At 46.5% G+C, this 15,817-nt stretch overlaps 1 protein-coding gene across 4 annotated transcripts in view; it reads left to right on the top strand.

Annotated features, from left to right (window-relative positions):
- Positions 1 to 222: 222 nt before the first annotated feature.
- Positions 223 to 15,817, top strand: part of RNF19B (ring finger protein 19B) — a 33,404-nt gene continuing 17,809 nt past the window's right edge. For all 4 annotated transcript variants that reach the window (XM_025368633.1, XM_025368641.1, XM_025368648.1 and 1 more), the window contains exon 1: positions 223 to 1,431. In XM_025368633.1, the coding sequence (XP_025224418.1) occupies positions 791 to 1,431 (641 nt within the window). In that variant the 5' untranslated portion in view covers positions 223 to 790. The remainder of the gene's footprint in view (positions 1,432 to 15,817) is intronic.

Genomic DNA, 15,817 nt, shown 5'->3' with positions numbered 1-15,817 from the left:
GTTTGGGTAAGTAAGCAAGATACCAGGAGGACTGAATGGTAAGTGAGCCTAGAAATAGATTATTATATACATAGAGTTTATTAAATACATAGAGTTTATTAAATACATAGAGAACACTGCTAGACTAAGAAATTTGGACTTTATTCTGTAAATTCCTTGCAATGGGGGACCTTATCTGTTTCATTTAGTAATGCCTCGCACTTTGCAGAAGCTCAATGAATGAATATATTCTTTATTAATTACTGCTGTCTGCTTAATAAACAGAAATGTTGGAAGGTGGACCAGTTGGGAGTCACCATCTGAACAACCCCTGTGTACTTTTTATAAATAATGTACCTGAACCATCATTTACTGGAAGTGGCAATCAACCTATGAGGAACTGCAAACGAAAAAGTCCACCTTGAGTGTCGACGTGATGGAATTGGGGGCGGAGACGAGGGAGAGCAGTGGGCTAGGATCGCTCAGTCTCCGCAACATGGCGGCCCTGGAACCACCTGACCTGCAGGAGGCGGAGCTCCGCCCCAGCTCGCCCGGCCCCACCCCGCTCGGCCCCGCCCAGCGCACCCCTCGACCGGGGCGCGAGGGTTGTGAGGTGTTTGAGCGAAGCGCCTGCGCAGGGCAGCGGCGCGCGGGGCGGAGGCTTTATAACCACTTCGTCGTTGCTGCTCGGCTTCTAGCTCCGGGAGGGCGGCTGAGGCGGTGGCGGCGGCGGCCGGGCGCTGGCTGAGGGGCACTGAGGCGGGAGCTGTGGCGGCGCTGGGCGCCCCTGGCCCCTCGGCCTCTGCGGGTCATGGGCTCCGAAAAGGACTCCGAGTCGCCGCGCTCCACATCCCTACATGCGGCCGCGCCAGACCCCAAGTGCCGCAACAGCGGCCGGCGCCGGCGCCTCACCTTCCACAGCGTCTTCTCCGCCTCGGCCCGCGGTCGCCGCTCCCGGGCCAAGCCGCAGGCCGAGCCGCCGCCCCCAGCCGCGCCGCCGCCGCCCGCCCCGGCCCCTGCCGCGGCCCAGGCCCCGCCGCCCGAGGCGCTGCCCGCCGAGCCGGCCGCCGAGGCCGAGGTGGAGGCCGCGGCGGCGGCGGCGGCGGCGGAGCCGGGGTTCGACGATGAGGAGGCGGCGGAGGGCGGCGGCCCAGGCGCGGAGGAGGTGGAGTGCCCGCTGTGCCTGGTGCGGCTGCCGCCCGAGCTGGCCCCGCGCCTCCTCAGCTGTCCGCACCGCTCGTGCCGGGACTGCCTCCGCCACTACCTGCGCCTGGAGATAAGCGAGAGCAGGGTGCCCATCAGCTGCCCCGAGTGCAGCGAGCGACTCAACCCGCACGACATCCGTTTGCTGCTCGCCGACCCGCCGCTTATGCACAAGTACGAGGAGTTCATGCTGCGTCGCTACCTAGCCTCGGACCCCGACTGCCGCTGGTGCCCGGCCCCGGACTGCGGGTGAGCGCGGGGGCGTGGCGCGGGGGGCGGCGGGCTGCGGCCGAGGGGCGTGGCTGGGGCAGCGGGGACCCCGCGTGGGGCTGGCCTCCAGGGCCGGTCCTCGGCGCTGCGTGTGTGTCCCAAGCAGGGAAACCAGCAAGGCGGCAATTTCGGCGGGGTGGTAACCGGTAACTAACCATCAGGCAAGCCCAGACTAGTAGGGTGAACGCACCCGACACCCCGCCCCCTGCCCCAGGGCTCGAGGTGGCTGCTGAGCATTCGGTGAGGGGAAGGGAGCTGTCCATCAAGTTAGGATACAGGGAGAGGCGGATTTTTTGTTGGGGGGATGCCCTCTGTCCAGAGGTGGGGGCAGTATCTCTATTTTTTTTTTGCGGGGGGGGCAGGTAGACGGAGTCTCGCTCTTTTGCCCAGGCTGGAGTGCAATGGCGCGATCTCGGCTCACTGCAACCTTCGCCTCCCAGGTTCAAGCGATTCTCCTGCCTCAGCCTCCCGAGTAGCTGGGATTACAGGCGCCCGCCACCACGCCCAGCTAATTTCTTTGTATTTTTAGCAGAGATGGGGTTTCACCATGTTGGCCAGGCTGGTCTCGAACTGCTGACCTCAGGTGATCTGCCTGCCTCGGCCTCCCAAAGTGTTGGGATTACAGGTGTGAGCCACCGCTCCCGGCCAAGGTGGGGAGTATCTCTCAGTAAGAGCGGGGAAGGGATATTTGACCAAGGAGGGAATGAGAATATTCTGAGGGGGGCAGCGCATCGGAGGGGTGGGTCTACTTGGCTAGGGGCAGACTTAGCAGCATTGCAGAAGAAGGCGTGTTCGCCCAGAAAGTTAGGATGGAGGTGACCAGGGAATAGGCGTGGGGTACCCTGAGCACTGTGTGTTCTGTGCCACGTTATCGGGAGGCACTCTGTCGTTCTTACCTTACTGCGTTGGGTAGGGTGAGGGATGGACAGACATGTTCTTTGTCCAGAGACTCAGTGGGGCACTGAGAAGAAGAATGTCCAGAGGTTGGTGTGGTAGGATAAATTGTGTTTCTGAACCCCTTTGATCTTGAGTTCTTGATGACAGTCTTTTTAATGCACCATGTATGCTGAATTTTAAAGGGCAGTAAATTAAAATATGCAATATCTGCAGAGACATAATACACCAGATTTTCCTATCTGAAGCATTCAGTGGAGACCCTCCTCGCCCTCCCCACCTTTAGAAGTCTAACTGATTGTTACTGTCGGTATATCCCATGAATGGTTGCACACAGGAAGAGGGGCTCATTTAAGTAGTTGGGAGTCAGACAGCCATTACCTGCTCTGTGACCTTGGGCAGATAATTTTATTCTTGTGTGTCGTGTTTTGGCGACAAAAAGATGCTAGGGACTCCTTGCAGTGTGTAAATGTAACGCTAGTAAAAAGTTGTGTGATCTTTAGCTTCAAAGGAGTTAAGGACTTTTAATTGTAGCCTATATATCCAGGTTGTTTTGAGATCTCCATGATCCTGCTGGTTGTCTCCTTTCAAAAGGAGCTGTCTTAGACTGTCTAGAAGGGTAAGAAGAGTTAACTTCTGTTTTTAATTCTGCCAGACTTGTTTAGAAATGGGTGTGTTATTTAACCTCACTGAGATGGGGTTTCTAAATTACTTTGAAGTGTTGTGGTCAAAGGAGTGGTGTTTATGGTGGCTAACTTTCACTTTCAGTTAATAAGTATCAGGAAGGACCTTTTAGGTTCATGGAACTGTTTATGTCTGGTGATCTTACTGGCCCTCTGCGGTTAATTTATATGATATTAAAGTTTTACAGATACTGTTGATCTGTTTTTTTAACCAAACGAATATTAAGAGAACACAGGCCAGGCTTGGTGGCTCACGCCTGTAGTCCTAGCACTCTGGGAGACCAAGGCAGACGGATCACCTGAGGTCAGAAGCTCGAGACCAGCCTGGCCAACATAGTGAAATCTTGTCTCTACTAAAAATACAAAAATTAGCCGGGGTGGTGGTGCACACCTGTAGTCCCAGCTACCCAGGAGGCTGAGGCAGAATCACTTGAACCCAGGAGGCAGAGGTTGCAGTGAGCCGAGATCAGGCCACTGTACTCCAGCCTGGGTGACAGAGAGAGATTCCGTCTCAAAAAAAAAAAAAAAAAAAAAAAACACGCCGCATAGTTAATTTTGGAATAGTACATTAACTCCTTTCTGAGTTGTTTCCTTGAGTTCTAAGAAATGTGGCAGATCATCTTTCTGGAAAAGGTCCGTTTTTTAAATTTTTCTAAAGTCAGTTTCTGTCTTTGCTCACATCAATAAAAATGCACAGAAAATAATTTTCAGAGACTCCGTCAAAAAAAAAAAAAAAAAAAAAAAAAAAAAAATTAGGCCATTTCTTATTTTAGTCAAGTATTATGTTAGTATCCTCCAGATTTTATTTCTTAATTAGTTAAAAGAATGATAATCATATGTATAGTAATATATATAAGCTATGTATTTTTAAATATGTATCATCTACAGACTTAAGGTGGAGTTTGGGGAAAGAAAGAAAGCTGGCCTCTCAATACCTGTGCGCCAGGCATATATAATTTAATTTGATCCTCACAACCTTGTGAGATAGGTTTGATATAGTTTTACAAATGAGGAAACCAAAGTTTAAGGAAATTGAATGACTTGTTCAGGGTCATATAACTAGTAAGTGGTGAAACCAGGCTTAGAACAGGGGTCTTAATTCCAACCAAGGCCAATGTTCCTTCCACTCAGCCCCTGTTTTAAAAAGCATTGGCTTATCAACGTAGCCCCATTATTGAGGATGCTGCTGCTTGGGTGCATTTCATTAAGTGTAGCCTGAGGACAACATTGAGAAAGCCAAAGATACTAGAGTCTAGTTTCCTTTCTGATTCCTGTTGTTAACAGCCTCCTACCTACCTTATTTTTCTTATCTGAAATAGGCCTAATTCTTTCCTGACTTGAGAGATTTAATTAATGTTTACACAGTGTTTTGAGATCTTCAGTTGAAAGTGGTTACAGGGAGTAACTTTAAAATTCTGTTAGTTGCCAAATAGATGCCTGAGTTCTCCCTTGGGATGTGGCTAGTTGCTTTGCATCATTTTTTTTGGTGGGGACAGGGTTTCACTCTGTCACCCAAGCTGGAGTGCAGCAGTGGTGCAATCATGGCTCACTGCAGCCTCAACCTCCTGGGCTCAGGTGATCCTCCTGCCTCAGCATCTCAAGTAGCTGGGACCACAGGTGCATGCCACCAAGCCTAGCTAATTATTATTATTATTATTATTATTATTATTATTATTATTATTTGTAGAGACAGAGTCTCCCTATGTTGCCCAGGCTGGTCTTGAACTCCTGGGCTCAAGCTGTTTTCCCGCCTTGGCCTCCCGAAGTGCTGGGATTATTGCTGCCTCTTTTTAATGCCAGGAAAAAAAATAGCTTCTGTGTTCTTACGGGATGTCATAGTTCCCTTGTTTTGTTTTGAACAGTGTTGTTTTGTTTTGTTTTGTTTTAGAGAGGGAGTCTCAACTCTGTGCCCAGGCTGGAGTGCAGTGGCATAATCGTGGCTTACTACAACCTCGAACTCCTTGGCTAAAGCAGTACTCACTCCCACCTTAGCCTCCTGAGTAACTGGGATTATAGGCACGAACCACTGCACCAGCTCCTTTGTTTTACTTTTTTTTTTTTTTTTTTTTTTTTGAGACGGAGTCTCGCTCTGTCACCCAGGCTGGAGTACAGTGGCGCGATCTCCGCTCACTGCAAGCTCCGCCTCCCGGGTTCACGCCATTCTCCTGCCTCAGCCTCCCGAGTAGCTGGGACTACAGGCGCCGCCACCTCGCCCGGCCAATTTTTTTGTATTTTAAGTAGAGACGGGGTTTCACCGTGTTAGCCAGGATGGTCTCGATCTCCTGACCTCGTGATCCGCCCGTCTCGGCCTCCCAAAGTGCTGGGATTACAGGCTTGAGCCACCGCGCCCGGCTTGTTTTACTTTTTAAACAAATTATTCTATTCTTCTGGGGCTGGTAAAGGTCACGGATAAGCATTAGAAGAGAAGTTCAAGTCCCAGTCACCTCCTATTCCCATACTTGACCATCTTTACTGCCCACAGATAAAGTTCTTGCCAGCCAAATTGATCAGGTCTCCCCTCTGCTTTGTTTGTATGTGCATTTGGTAGGGTGAGGGGGGCGTGTGAGCAATCTTACTGGTTCTGATCGTTAGTTTTACTGTAATTACTCATAATAACAAGAACACCATGCATTCAGAGATTCATGGTTTGTTTACAGAGTATTTGTAGGATAGAGCAAATTTGGATTTTTCTTTTCTTTTTTTTCTTTTTTTTTTTTTTGAGACGGAGTCTCGCTCTGTCACCCAGGCTGGGCAGTGGCGCGATCTCGGCTTACTGCAAGCTCCACCTCCCGGGTTCATGCCATTCTCCTGCCTCAGCCTCCCGAGTAGCTGGGACTACAGGCGCCCACCACCACGCCCGGCTAATTTTTTGTATTTTTTTAGTAGAAACGGGGTTTCACTGTGTTAGCCAGGATGGTCTCGATCTCCTGACCTCGTGATCCACCCGTCTCGGCCTCCCAAAGTGCTGGGATTACAGGCATGAGCCACCGCGCCCGGCCGGATTTTTCTTTTCTTATACTCAAATATGATTTTATTTTATTCATAAATAAGGGAACCAATTTCAGTGGGAAAACATTCACATTATGATTTCTTTTTTTTTTTTCTGAGACGAAGTCTCACTCTGTTGCCCAGACTGGAGTGCAGTGGCGCCATCTCCACTCACTGCAAGCTCCACCTCCCGGGTTTGTGCCATTTTCCTGCCTCAGCCTCCCAAGTAGCTGGGACTACAGGCGCCTGCCACCACCCGGCTAATTTTTTTATTTTTTTATTTTTTGTATTTTTAGTAGAGATGGGGTTTCACCTTATTAGCCAGGATGGTCTCTATCTCCTGACCTCGTGATCCGCCCACTTTGGCCTCTCAAAGTGCTGGGATTACAGGCGTGAGCCACCGTACCCAGCCTCACATTATTATTTAATATACTAAGAACAATATGGCCTAGTATAATCTTAAAAACAAGGTGTCAAATGAGATAAAATTAGTTCAAAATACAAATAACTGATTTTTTATAGTTCTTTATAATCTTCAGACTATAATCTCATTCAGACATAATTTCATTTTAGTCTCATCCAGGTAGATGTTGACAAATGCATTTTATATACAAGAAACCAGTTCAGAGAAGTTTAAATATGGGGCCTGGTGTTTCATTGCTAATAATTGATGTAGTTGATCTTTTACCCTTTTGAGTCTCTGCCCAAGTATGTCTCTTCAGAAACCCCCAAATCATGTAACTGTAATGTTTTCCTCTCAAGTGTCCTGTTGCTAATCTTAAAACCCTGTCAGAATCTTTAGGAGACTGCTGGTGAGCAAAGTAGGCAACAGAAAATTTCCTAGTATACAGGCTCAGATCTTCTGTACAGATGAATAAGAAGGGATAAGGCTGTCTTGACCTAAATTCTTTTTTTTTTTTTTTAAAGACAGAGTTTCACTCTCATTGCCCAGGCTGGAGTGCAATGGCACAATCTCAGCTCACCACAACCTCCGCCTCCCAGGTTCAAGCGATTCTCTTGCCTCGACCTCGCTAGTAGCTGGGATTATAGGCATGTGCCACCACACCCGGCCAATTTTGTATTTTTAGTAAAGACAGGGTTTCTCCATGTTGATCAGGCAGGTCTCGAACTCCCGACCTCAGGTGATCCGCCCACCTCAGCCTCCCAAAGTGCTGGGATTACTGGAGTGAGCCACCGCACCCAGCCAACCTAAATTCTTTGTGCAGGTCCACCACTCCAGCCTTTCATTGCTGCGTCTGTCCCCTGCAGAATCCTTCCTCCCACCTGATCCCAGGAAATAGTAGCAGCTATTGGCTTTTTCAGACAACTAGACTGGACCATTCCATAAACAGGAAGCTTTTGTTCATCCCTAGCACATTTATGAGGGAAGAGCAAGCAAGCTCTTTGAACAAGACAAATTTCAGTAGATGAAGGAGGATTTTTGCTTTCTGAAGCCTCCCTGAACCTCTTCTCTTGATTTGGCTCCATACCTCCTGTTCCACAACTTTTCCCTGCATTCCCCAACTCCACATCACCCCCTCCTCTTGTGCACGTACACCATCCTCCATCCAGCCCAATACATCTGTCTCAGATTTGCTAAAGTACTTGTACTAAAGGAGAACATCTGTATCGCTCCTCTGCTTAAAACTATTCATTGACTACCTAACCTATAAGATGTCTTTGAGAACTTATTTGATCTATCCTTATCATTTAAGCTCCTTTACAGTCTCCAACCATCTTTTTTTTTTTTTTTTTTTTTGAGACAGAGTCTCACTCTGTTGCCCAGGCAGGCTGGAAAGCAGTGGCGCGATCCCAGCTCACTGCAAGCTCTGTCTCCTGGGTTCATGCCATTCTCCTGCCTCAGCGTCCCGAGTAGCTGGGACTACAGGCACTTGCTACCATGCCTGGCTAATTTTTTGTATTTTTAGTAGAGACGGGGTTTCACCGTGTTAGCCAGGATGGTCTTGATCTCCTGACCTCGTGAGCCACCACACACTGCCATCTCCAACTATCTTTTAATTTTATTTTCTATTTTTCACTCACATCACTATTTCCTAAGGTGTGTTATAGGCATTACTTAAAAGAAAAATGTTTTGTAAGGAAATAAGCTTGGAAAATATTGGGTTAAACAAAATAAAACAAGTTTATGAGTTTCTAAATCTTTAAGAATCTTAAATCCTTAAACATGCTAATATACTAATATGTAGTATAAATCTTTAATATAATATAATTTCCCCAATTTAGATCACCAGGAAACAAGTTTTTGTTTTTTCTGTAGCATCTTTAAGGCTTAACTCAAACTTTCCCTAAAGTTACCATGCTGGCCTGCCTTTGGTTAGTGTCCTTATTTAACCATAAACCTTATGCTCTGAATAGATTGAGAGCTCATGCCTCTAGACTAGGATATCTATATTCCAACCATTTCTACAACTCTGTGTACAAAGTCTTTCAATTAGGTTCTAGAAGAGTGTGGTACATAGGTGAATTTTGATGAGAAAGATAAGAAATATAAGCAGCATAGTTCTCAGAGGAGGAATAGAGATGAGAGAGGTAAGCAAGAATAGGATAGACAGGTGATCATTCAGTTCAACATACAACTTTTTTTTTGAGATGTAGTCTCGCTCTGTCGCCCAGGCTGGAGTGCAGTTGCGCCATCTCAACTCACTGCAACCTCCACCTCTCAGGTTCAAGCAATTCTCCTGCCTCACCTTCCCGAGTATCTGGGATTATAGGCACGTGCCACAATGCCCAGCTAATTTTTATATTTTTAGTACAGACAGGGTTTCACCATGTTGGCCAGGCTGGTCTTGAATTCTTGACTTCAAGTGATCCACCTGCCTCAGCCTCCCAAAGTGTTGGGATTATAGGCGTGAGCCACCACACCAGGCTTCAACAGATACTTTTGGAATGATACAATGTTGAACTCTGGGTGAGTACTGGATATTACAAAAAGAACTTAGACATGGTCTTCTTGATAAGAAATTTTTTTTTCTTTTTTTCTTTTTTTTTTTCTTTTTTTTTGAGACGGAGTCTGGCTCTGTCACCCAGGCTGGAGTGCAGTGGCTGGATCTCAGCTCACTGCAAGCTCCGCCTCCCAGGTTTACGCCATTCTCCTGCCTCAGCCTCCCGAGTAGCTGGGACTACAGGCGCCCGCCACGTCGCCCGGCTAGTTTTTTGTATTTTTTTTTTAGTAGAGATAGGGTTTCACTGTGTTAGCCAGGATGGTCTCGATCTCCTGACCTCGTGATCCGCCCATCTCGGCCTCCCAAAGTGCTGGGATTACAGGCTTGAGCCACCGCGCCCGGCCAATTGGTAGGAAATTTCACCTGGTAGAGGAGACAGATGATTGATACATAGATAGGTAGAGAATTATACAAATGTCGGTGATAAATACTAAAGAAAATACAGGTGTTCTTAGATAGATGAAAGAACAGTAGATTTTGCATGACGGTTTCAAGAAAGACTTCACAGAGGAGCAGGCATGGTGGTGTGCACCTGTGGTCCCAGCTACTCAGGAGGCTGAGGTGGGAGGATTAGTTGAGCCCAGGAATTTGAGACCAGCCTGGGTAATAGCAAGACCCCATACCTGGGAAGTGACTAGAGATCAACCTGAAAACGTGGACTGGATTCAGGTTGATAGGCCTGTGTAAGCTGTGGAAATAAGTTTTGGGTTGAAGCACTTTTTTTTTCTTTTTTCTTTTTCTTTGAAGGATTTTTTTTTTTTTTTTTTTTTTTTTTTTTTGAGACAGAGTCTCGCTCAGTCGCCCAGGCTGGAGTGCAGTGGCCGGATCTCAGCTCACTGCAAGCTCCGCCTCCCGGGTTTAGGCCATTCTCCTGCCTCAGCCTCCCAAGTAGCTGGGACTACAGGCGCCCGCCACCTCGCCCAGCTAGTTTTTTGTATTTTTTTAGTAGAGACGGGGTTTCACCGTGTTCGCCAGGATGGTCTCGATCTCCCGACCTCATGATCTGCCCATCTCGGCCTCCCAAAGTGCTGGGATTACAGGCTTGAGCCCACCGCGCCCGGCCGCTTCTTTGAAGGATTTTAAGCAAAAGAGTATAACCTTCTAGAATGGAATTTGGATGGAGTGGGGAATAGGGAGACCAGATAAGGAGGCTCTTGGAGTTGTCTAGCCTAGAGATGGGTCTTAAATGGGCAGGAAAAATGAAGATGTTAAGGGTGCAGTTCATTGTGACAACTTGGCGCATGTCTACCACCCTGATGCCTACTAGGGGTCTATTTGTAAATGGGTAACCTAGTTATGTTGCATGACTTGGGGATGGAAATTACAGACATAATATAGGAACACATTTCTTTAACCACCGAAGTCTGTTGGAGCATAATCAAATTTATACTAATGGAAATCTTTTTTTCCAGGGCTGAAGCTAAGTAATGCTGTGGTCTAGTTTGTCACTTTATGATGTTTCTGAAGCTTTAGGAAATTAATAAAATGAGGAAAAGTTGTATGAACTTAAGCAGTGGGGGCTGTGGGGGGCGGTCTGTAGTCTCTTTCTTTTTTATTCTTTTTTATTTTTTTGAGTTAGGGTCTAACTCTGTAACTCTGTTGCCTGTGCTGGAGTGCAGTAGTGCGATTTCAGCTCAGTGGAACCTCAACCTCCCAGACTCGGGTGATCTTCCCACCTCAGCCTCATAAGTAGCTGGGACTACAGGCATGTGCCACCACATGACACCATATCCCACCACACTCGGCTTTTTTTTGTTGTTGTTATTCGAAGAGAGAGTCTCACTCCGTCACCCAGGCTGGAGTGCAGTGGCGCAATTTCGGCTCACAGCAACCTCTGCCTCCTGGATTCAAGCGGTTCTCCTGCCTCAGCCTCCTGAGTAGCTGGGAGTAGCTGGGACTACAAGTGCATGCCACTACGCCCAGCTAGTTTTTTTTTTGTATTTTTAGTAGAGATGGGGTTTCGTCACATTGGCCAGGCTGGTCTCGAACTCCTGACCTCAGGTGATCCACCCACCTTGGCCTCCCAAAGTGCTGGGATTACAAGCATGAGCCACCGTGCCCAGCCTAATTTTTGTATCTTTCATAGAGATGGGATTTCACTATGTTGCCCTGGCTGGTCTTGAACTCTCAGGTTCAAGTGATCCTCCTGCCTTTGCGTGACAAAGTTCTGGGGTTATAAGCATGAGCCACTGCACCCAGCTGTGTCTGTATTCTTCACAGCATGTAATTTTCTACACCTTTCTTTTAGTTTCTAATTAGCAAGCCTGAATGGTTGGTTAAGCTAAAAGAGCAGAGTAAGAGAGATGCACCAGCATGGGACATGGAAGAGAAGGAACAAGGTGGACAGGGCAGATTGGGTCTCAAGGATGAGGTTTTTCTTTTTTCTTTTCTTTCTTTTTTTTTTTTTTGTTTTTTTTTTGTGTGTGTTCTTTTTTTGTTTGTTTTGAAACAGGGTCTAGCTCTATCTCCCAGGCTGGAGTGCAGTGGCGCAATCTCAGCTCACTGCAAGCTCCACCTCCTGGGCTGAAGCCATCCTCCCACCTCAGCCTCCTGAGTAGCTGGGACTACAGGCATGCACCACCATGCCTAGCTAATTTTTTTCTTTTTTTTTTTTTTGGTAGAGATGGCGTTTTGCCATGTTGCCCAGACTGGTCTTGAACTCCCAAGCTTAAGCAATCCACCCACCTTGGTGTCCCAAAGTGCTGGGACACCAAGCACTTTTTATGGTGTGGTCCACCATACCCAGGCAAGGTTTTTTTTTTTCAGCTATTCGAGAAGATTATTCAGAACTTAGGAGTTTACCACTAAAGTGGGTTTATATGAAATTTTAGGATTAGGTTACAGTACCTGGTGTATAATAAGCCAATAGATACATGGATACATTAAAAAGATTGCTTTAGAGGAGAGTGATGGCCTAGGAGAAGACCTAGAATGCTCTGGGAAAGTCAAACAACCAAAACAAGAGAGGGTCTCTGTCATTCATGCAATACAGTTATTTTGAGCATGAACCAGTGTACTAGACTGAGGTTAAAAAGTGGATGATATGTCTCCTTAAGTCCAGTGTGGTTTGGGAGGCAAGCATATAAACAGATAGTTACAATATAATGTGATAAGTGTTATAATTGTGCACACCCACGATGTAGGCAACCAGCTGCCTAGAGAGGTTAAGTATATTTTACAGAGAAGATGACACTTGAGTTGGTTCTTAAATGGGTACTTGTCAGGGCAAGAAGTAAGGACAAGGCATTTCTAGGTAGAAGGAATAGAGTATGTAAAGGCCAGGAGGTAGGACATAGTGTGCGATGTTTTTACACCATACGTCTTTCAGGACAAGGTCTCTCGTGCAGTTTTAGAACTTGTTAGCTACGTTTGAATGTGACAAGCACCTATACCTCCATTTGGTGGAACAGAAGTTAAGGTTTGGAGATTTTTTTTTTTTTTTTTGAGACGGAATTTTTCTCTTGTTGCCCAGGCTGGAGTAAAATGGTGTGATTTTGGCTCACTGCAACCTCCGCCTCCTGGATTCAAGCAATTCTTCTGCCTCAGCCTCCCGAGTAGCTGGATTACAGGCTTGCACCACCACGCCTGACTAATTTTTGTATTTTTAGTTGAGACAGGGTTTCGCCATGTTGGCCAGGCTGGTCTTGAACTCCTGACCTCAGGTGATCCACCTGCCTCGGCCTCCCAAAGTGCTGGGATTACAGGCGTGAGCGACTGTGCCAGGCCGGTTTAGAGATTTTAATAGCTCCATGTCATGCAGTATGAGTCACAGGCAAGAGCTCAGACCAGGTACCCAAAAACAGAAATGCCAAATCTCATGCCCTGAGTAATTCTGTGTCGTAGTAATAGAATGCTGTGGATTCATGAGTATTTGGGGTTATTTTACTTCCTTGGCACCAAATTAAACACTCGAAGTTGACATTGTCAATCCTATCCAACACTCTTTTTAAGAAAAAAAAAAGTGGGCCGGGCACGGTGGCTCACGCTTGTAATCCCAGCACTTTGGGAGGCTGAGGCAGGTGGATCACTTGAAGGCCAGGAGTTCGAGACCAGCCTGGCCAACATGGTGAAACCCCATCTCTACTAAAAATACAAAAAAATTAGCCAGGCATGGTGGTGGGCGCCTGTAAGCCCAGCTACTTGGGAGGCTGAGGCAGGAGAATCTCTTGAACCCCGGAGACAGAGGTTGCTGTAAGCCAAAATTGCGCCATTGCACTCCAGCCTGGGTAACAAGAGTGAAACTCCGTCTCAAAAAAAAGAAAAAGGCGGGGGCTGGAGGAATGTTAATAAACATTTACTTCTGCCATATAAGGTAGGAATGGATGATGAAGTATTCAAGACTCCCTACTGGCTGTCCACTTAATTTGTATCTTTAGAAGTTGACTTAATGCTTTTCTGAGGTCATCCAGTAACTTTCCCATTTAATGCAAAATAACAAGCTAGTCACTGTCTTGAGGAGACAGTTGTTTATCTTTAGTAGTTATTTTGTAGCTAGGTGGGGTAAATTTGCTCAGAACTCCTACAGGATATGAATCATTTGCATTCATAGGTTGACCTATTCTCACTTTGTTCTTTCTGAGAAGAGTTTTAATACAGCCTGTATTATATAACATAGAGGATACATCGTCATTTATATTTTCAGTGTCATTCTCAAATCAATTTGCAGAATCTATGATAAACGTGAGAACTTGAGTTGCTGTAATTAACATCTCATGTACATTCAAATAAACAAGCAAACTGAAGAATAAATCCCAGAAAATGTTATTAGCTTTTTGTACAAGCTATTTGAGGTCTTCGAATATTGCAGGAGAGTGTGGAATGGAGGACAGTGTGCAGATGGCAACACGGAAACCTGCAGTTACTGATCTTTTTAAAAATGTGTGTGATAGACCAAGCTTGGTGGCTCACGTCTGTAATCCCAATGCTGTGGGAGACTAAGGTGGGAGGGTTGCTTGAAGACAGGAGTTCCAGACCAGCCTGGGCAACATAGCAAGACCAACCCTGTCTCTACAAAAGAAAAAAAAAAAATGAAAAAGTTAGCTGGGCATGGTGGTATGCACTGCTACTTGGGGAACTGAGATAGGATCACTTGAGCCCAGGAGTTTCAGGTTGCAGTGAGCTATCATCACACCACTGTCTAGAAGCTGGGCAACAGAGTGAGATCATGTCTCCTAAAAAAAAAAAAAAAAGAAATTATGCGATGAACTTTCATAACTTTCAGTTTATTTATTTATTATTTTTTTCAGACAGAATCTCACTCTGTCACCCAGGCTGGAGTGCAGTGGCGCATATGTGGCTCACTGGAGCCTCAACCTCCCAGCCTCAAGCAATCCTCCCACCTCAGACTCCCAAGTAGCTGTGACTGCAGGTATGTGTCACCATGCCTGGCTGATTTTTTTTTTTAGAGAAAAGGTCTTGTTGCTGTGTTGCCCAGGCTGGTCTCAAAATCCTGGCCTCAAGCGATCTTCCTGCCTCAGCCTCCCAAAGTGCTGAGATTACAGGCATGAACCACCTCACCTGGCTAAAATTTTATTTTATACAAGTATTATATTTTCTTATTAGAGTAATCTGAGCATTTAATTGACATATTTGGAATTAATCAGAAAGGCTAATAGTTATATAAATATATTGGATTGTTTGTGTGAGACTAATTCTTGGTAAATCAACATGAACTACAAGAAATGGTCGACGTTAGTGCTGATAAATTCTGAATCTTTACATGAAGAATATGTGTCACAACTGAGTGCAGTGGCTTACGCCTGTAATCCCAACACTTTGAGAGTCTAAGACAGGCAGATCACCAGAGGTCAGGAATTCAAGACCAACCTTGCCAACATGGTGAAGCCCCGTCTCTACTTAAAAAAAAAACTAGCCAGGCGTGGCGGTGGGCGCCTGTAATTCCAGCTACTCGGGAGGCTGAGGCAGGAGAATCACTTGAACTTGGGAGGAGGAGATTGCAGGGAGCTGAGATCACGCCACTGCGCTCCATCCTGGGCGACATAGCGAGACTCCGTCTCAAAAAAAAAAAAAAAAGAATATGTGTCAGAAGAAAGGGAGGTATGGCATTAATGCTGTATTAATTTATAAGATAGAGGCATGGTATTCTTGGATTCTGGAGCCTATCAGGACATTCAAGGTATTGATTTGAATTGAAAAAGTATGGAAAGATAAAATGAACTTTCAAGAGGGATGCTGATCATAAGTCCATTTAGGGTTATTGTCTCTGTGTCTATGGTCAGACTGGCCTCACTGTGGAACTTAAGAATGAAAAAGGCTGGGCATGGTGGCTCACACCTGTAATCCCAGCACTTTGGGAGGTTGAGGAGGGCGAATCACAAGGTCAAGAGATCGAGACCAGCCAAGCATGGTGGCTCACGCGTGTAATCCCAGCACTTTGGGAGGCCGAGGCGGGCAGATCACGAGGTCAGGAGATCGAGACCATCCTGGCTAACATGGTGAAACCCCGTCTCTACTAAAAATATAAAAAATTAGCCAGGTGTGGTGGCGGGCGCCTGTAGTCCCAGCTATTCAGGAGGCTGAGTCAGGAGAATGGCGTGAACCCAGGAGGCAGAGCTTGCAGTGAGCCGAGAGAGAGCCACTGCAGTCCTACCTGGGTGAAAGAGCGAGACTTCTGTCTCAAAATAAATAAATAAATAAAAGAGATCGAGACCATCCTGGCCAACATGGTGAAACCCTGTCTCTACTAAAAATACAAAAATTAGCTGCACGTGGTGGTGTGTGCCTATAGTCCCAGCCACTTAGGCAGGAGAATCTCTTGAACCCGGGAGGCAGAGGTTGCAGTGAGCCGAGTGGCACCACTGCACTCCAGCCTGGCGA

The sequence above is a fragment of the Theropithecus gelada genome, chromosome 1, assembly GCF_003255815.1.
Source record: "Theropithecus gelada isolate Dixy chromosome 1, Tgel_1.0, whole genome shotgun sequence".
NCBI lineage: Eukaryota > Metazoa > Chordata > Mammalia > Primates > Cercopithecidae > Theropithecus > Theropithecus gelada.
This window is presented reverse-complemented; position numbering and strand designations above follow the sequence as displayed.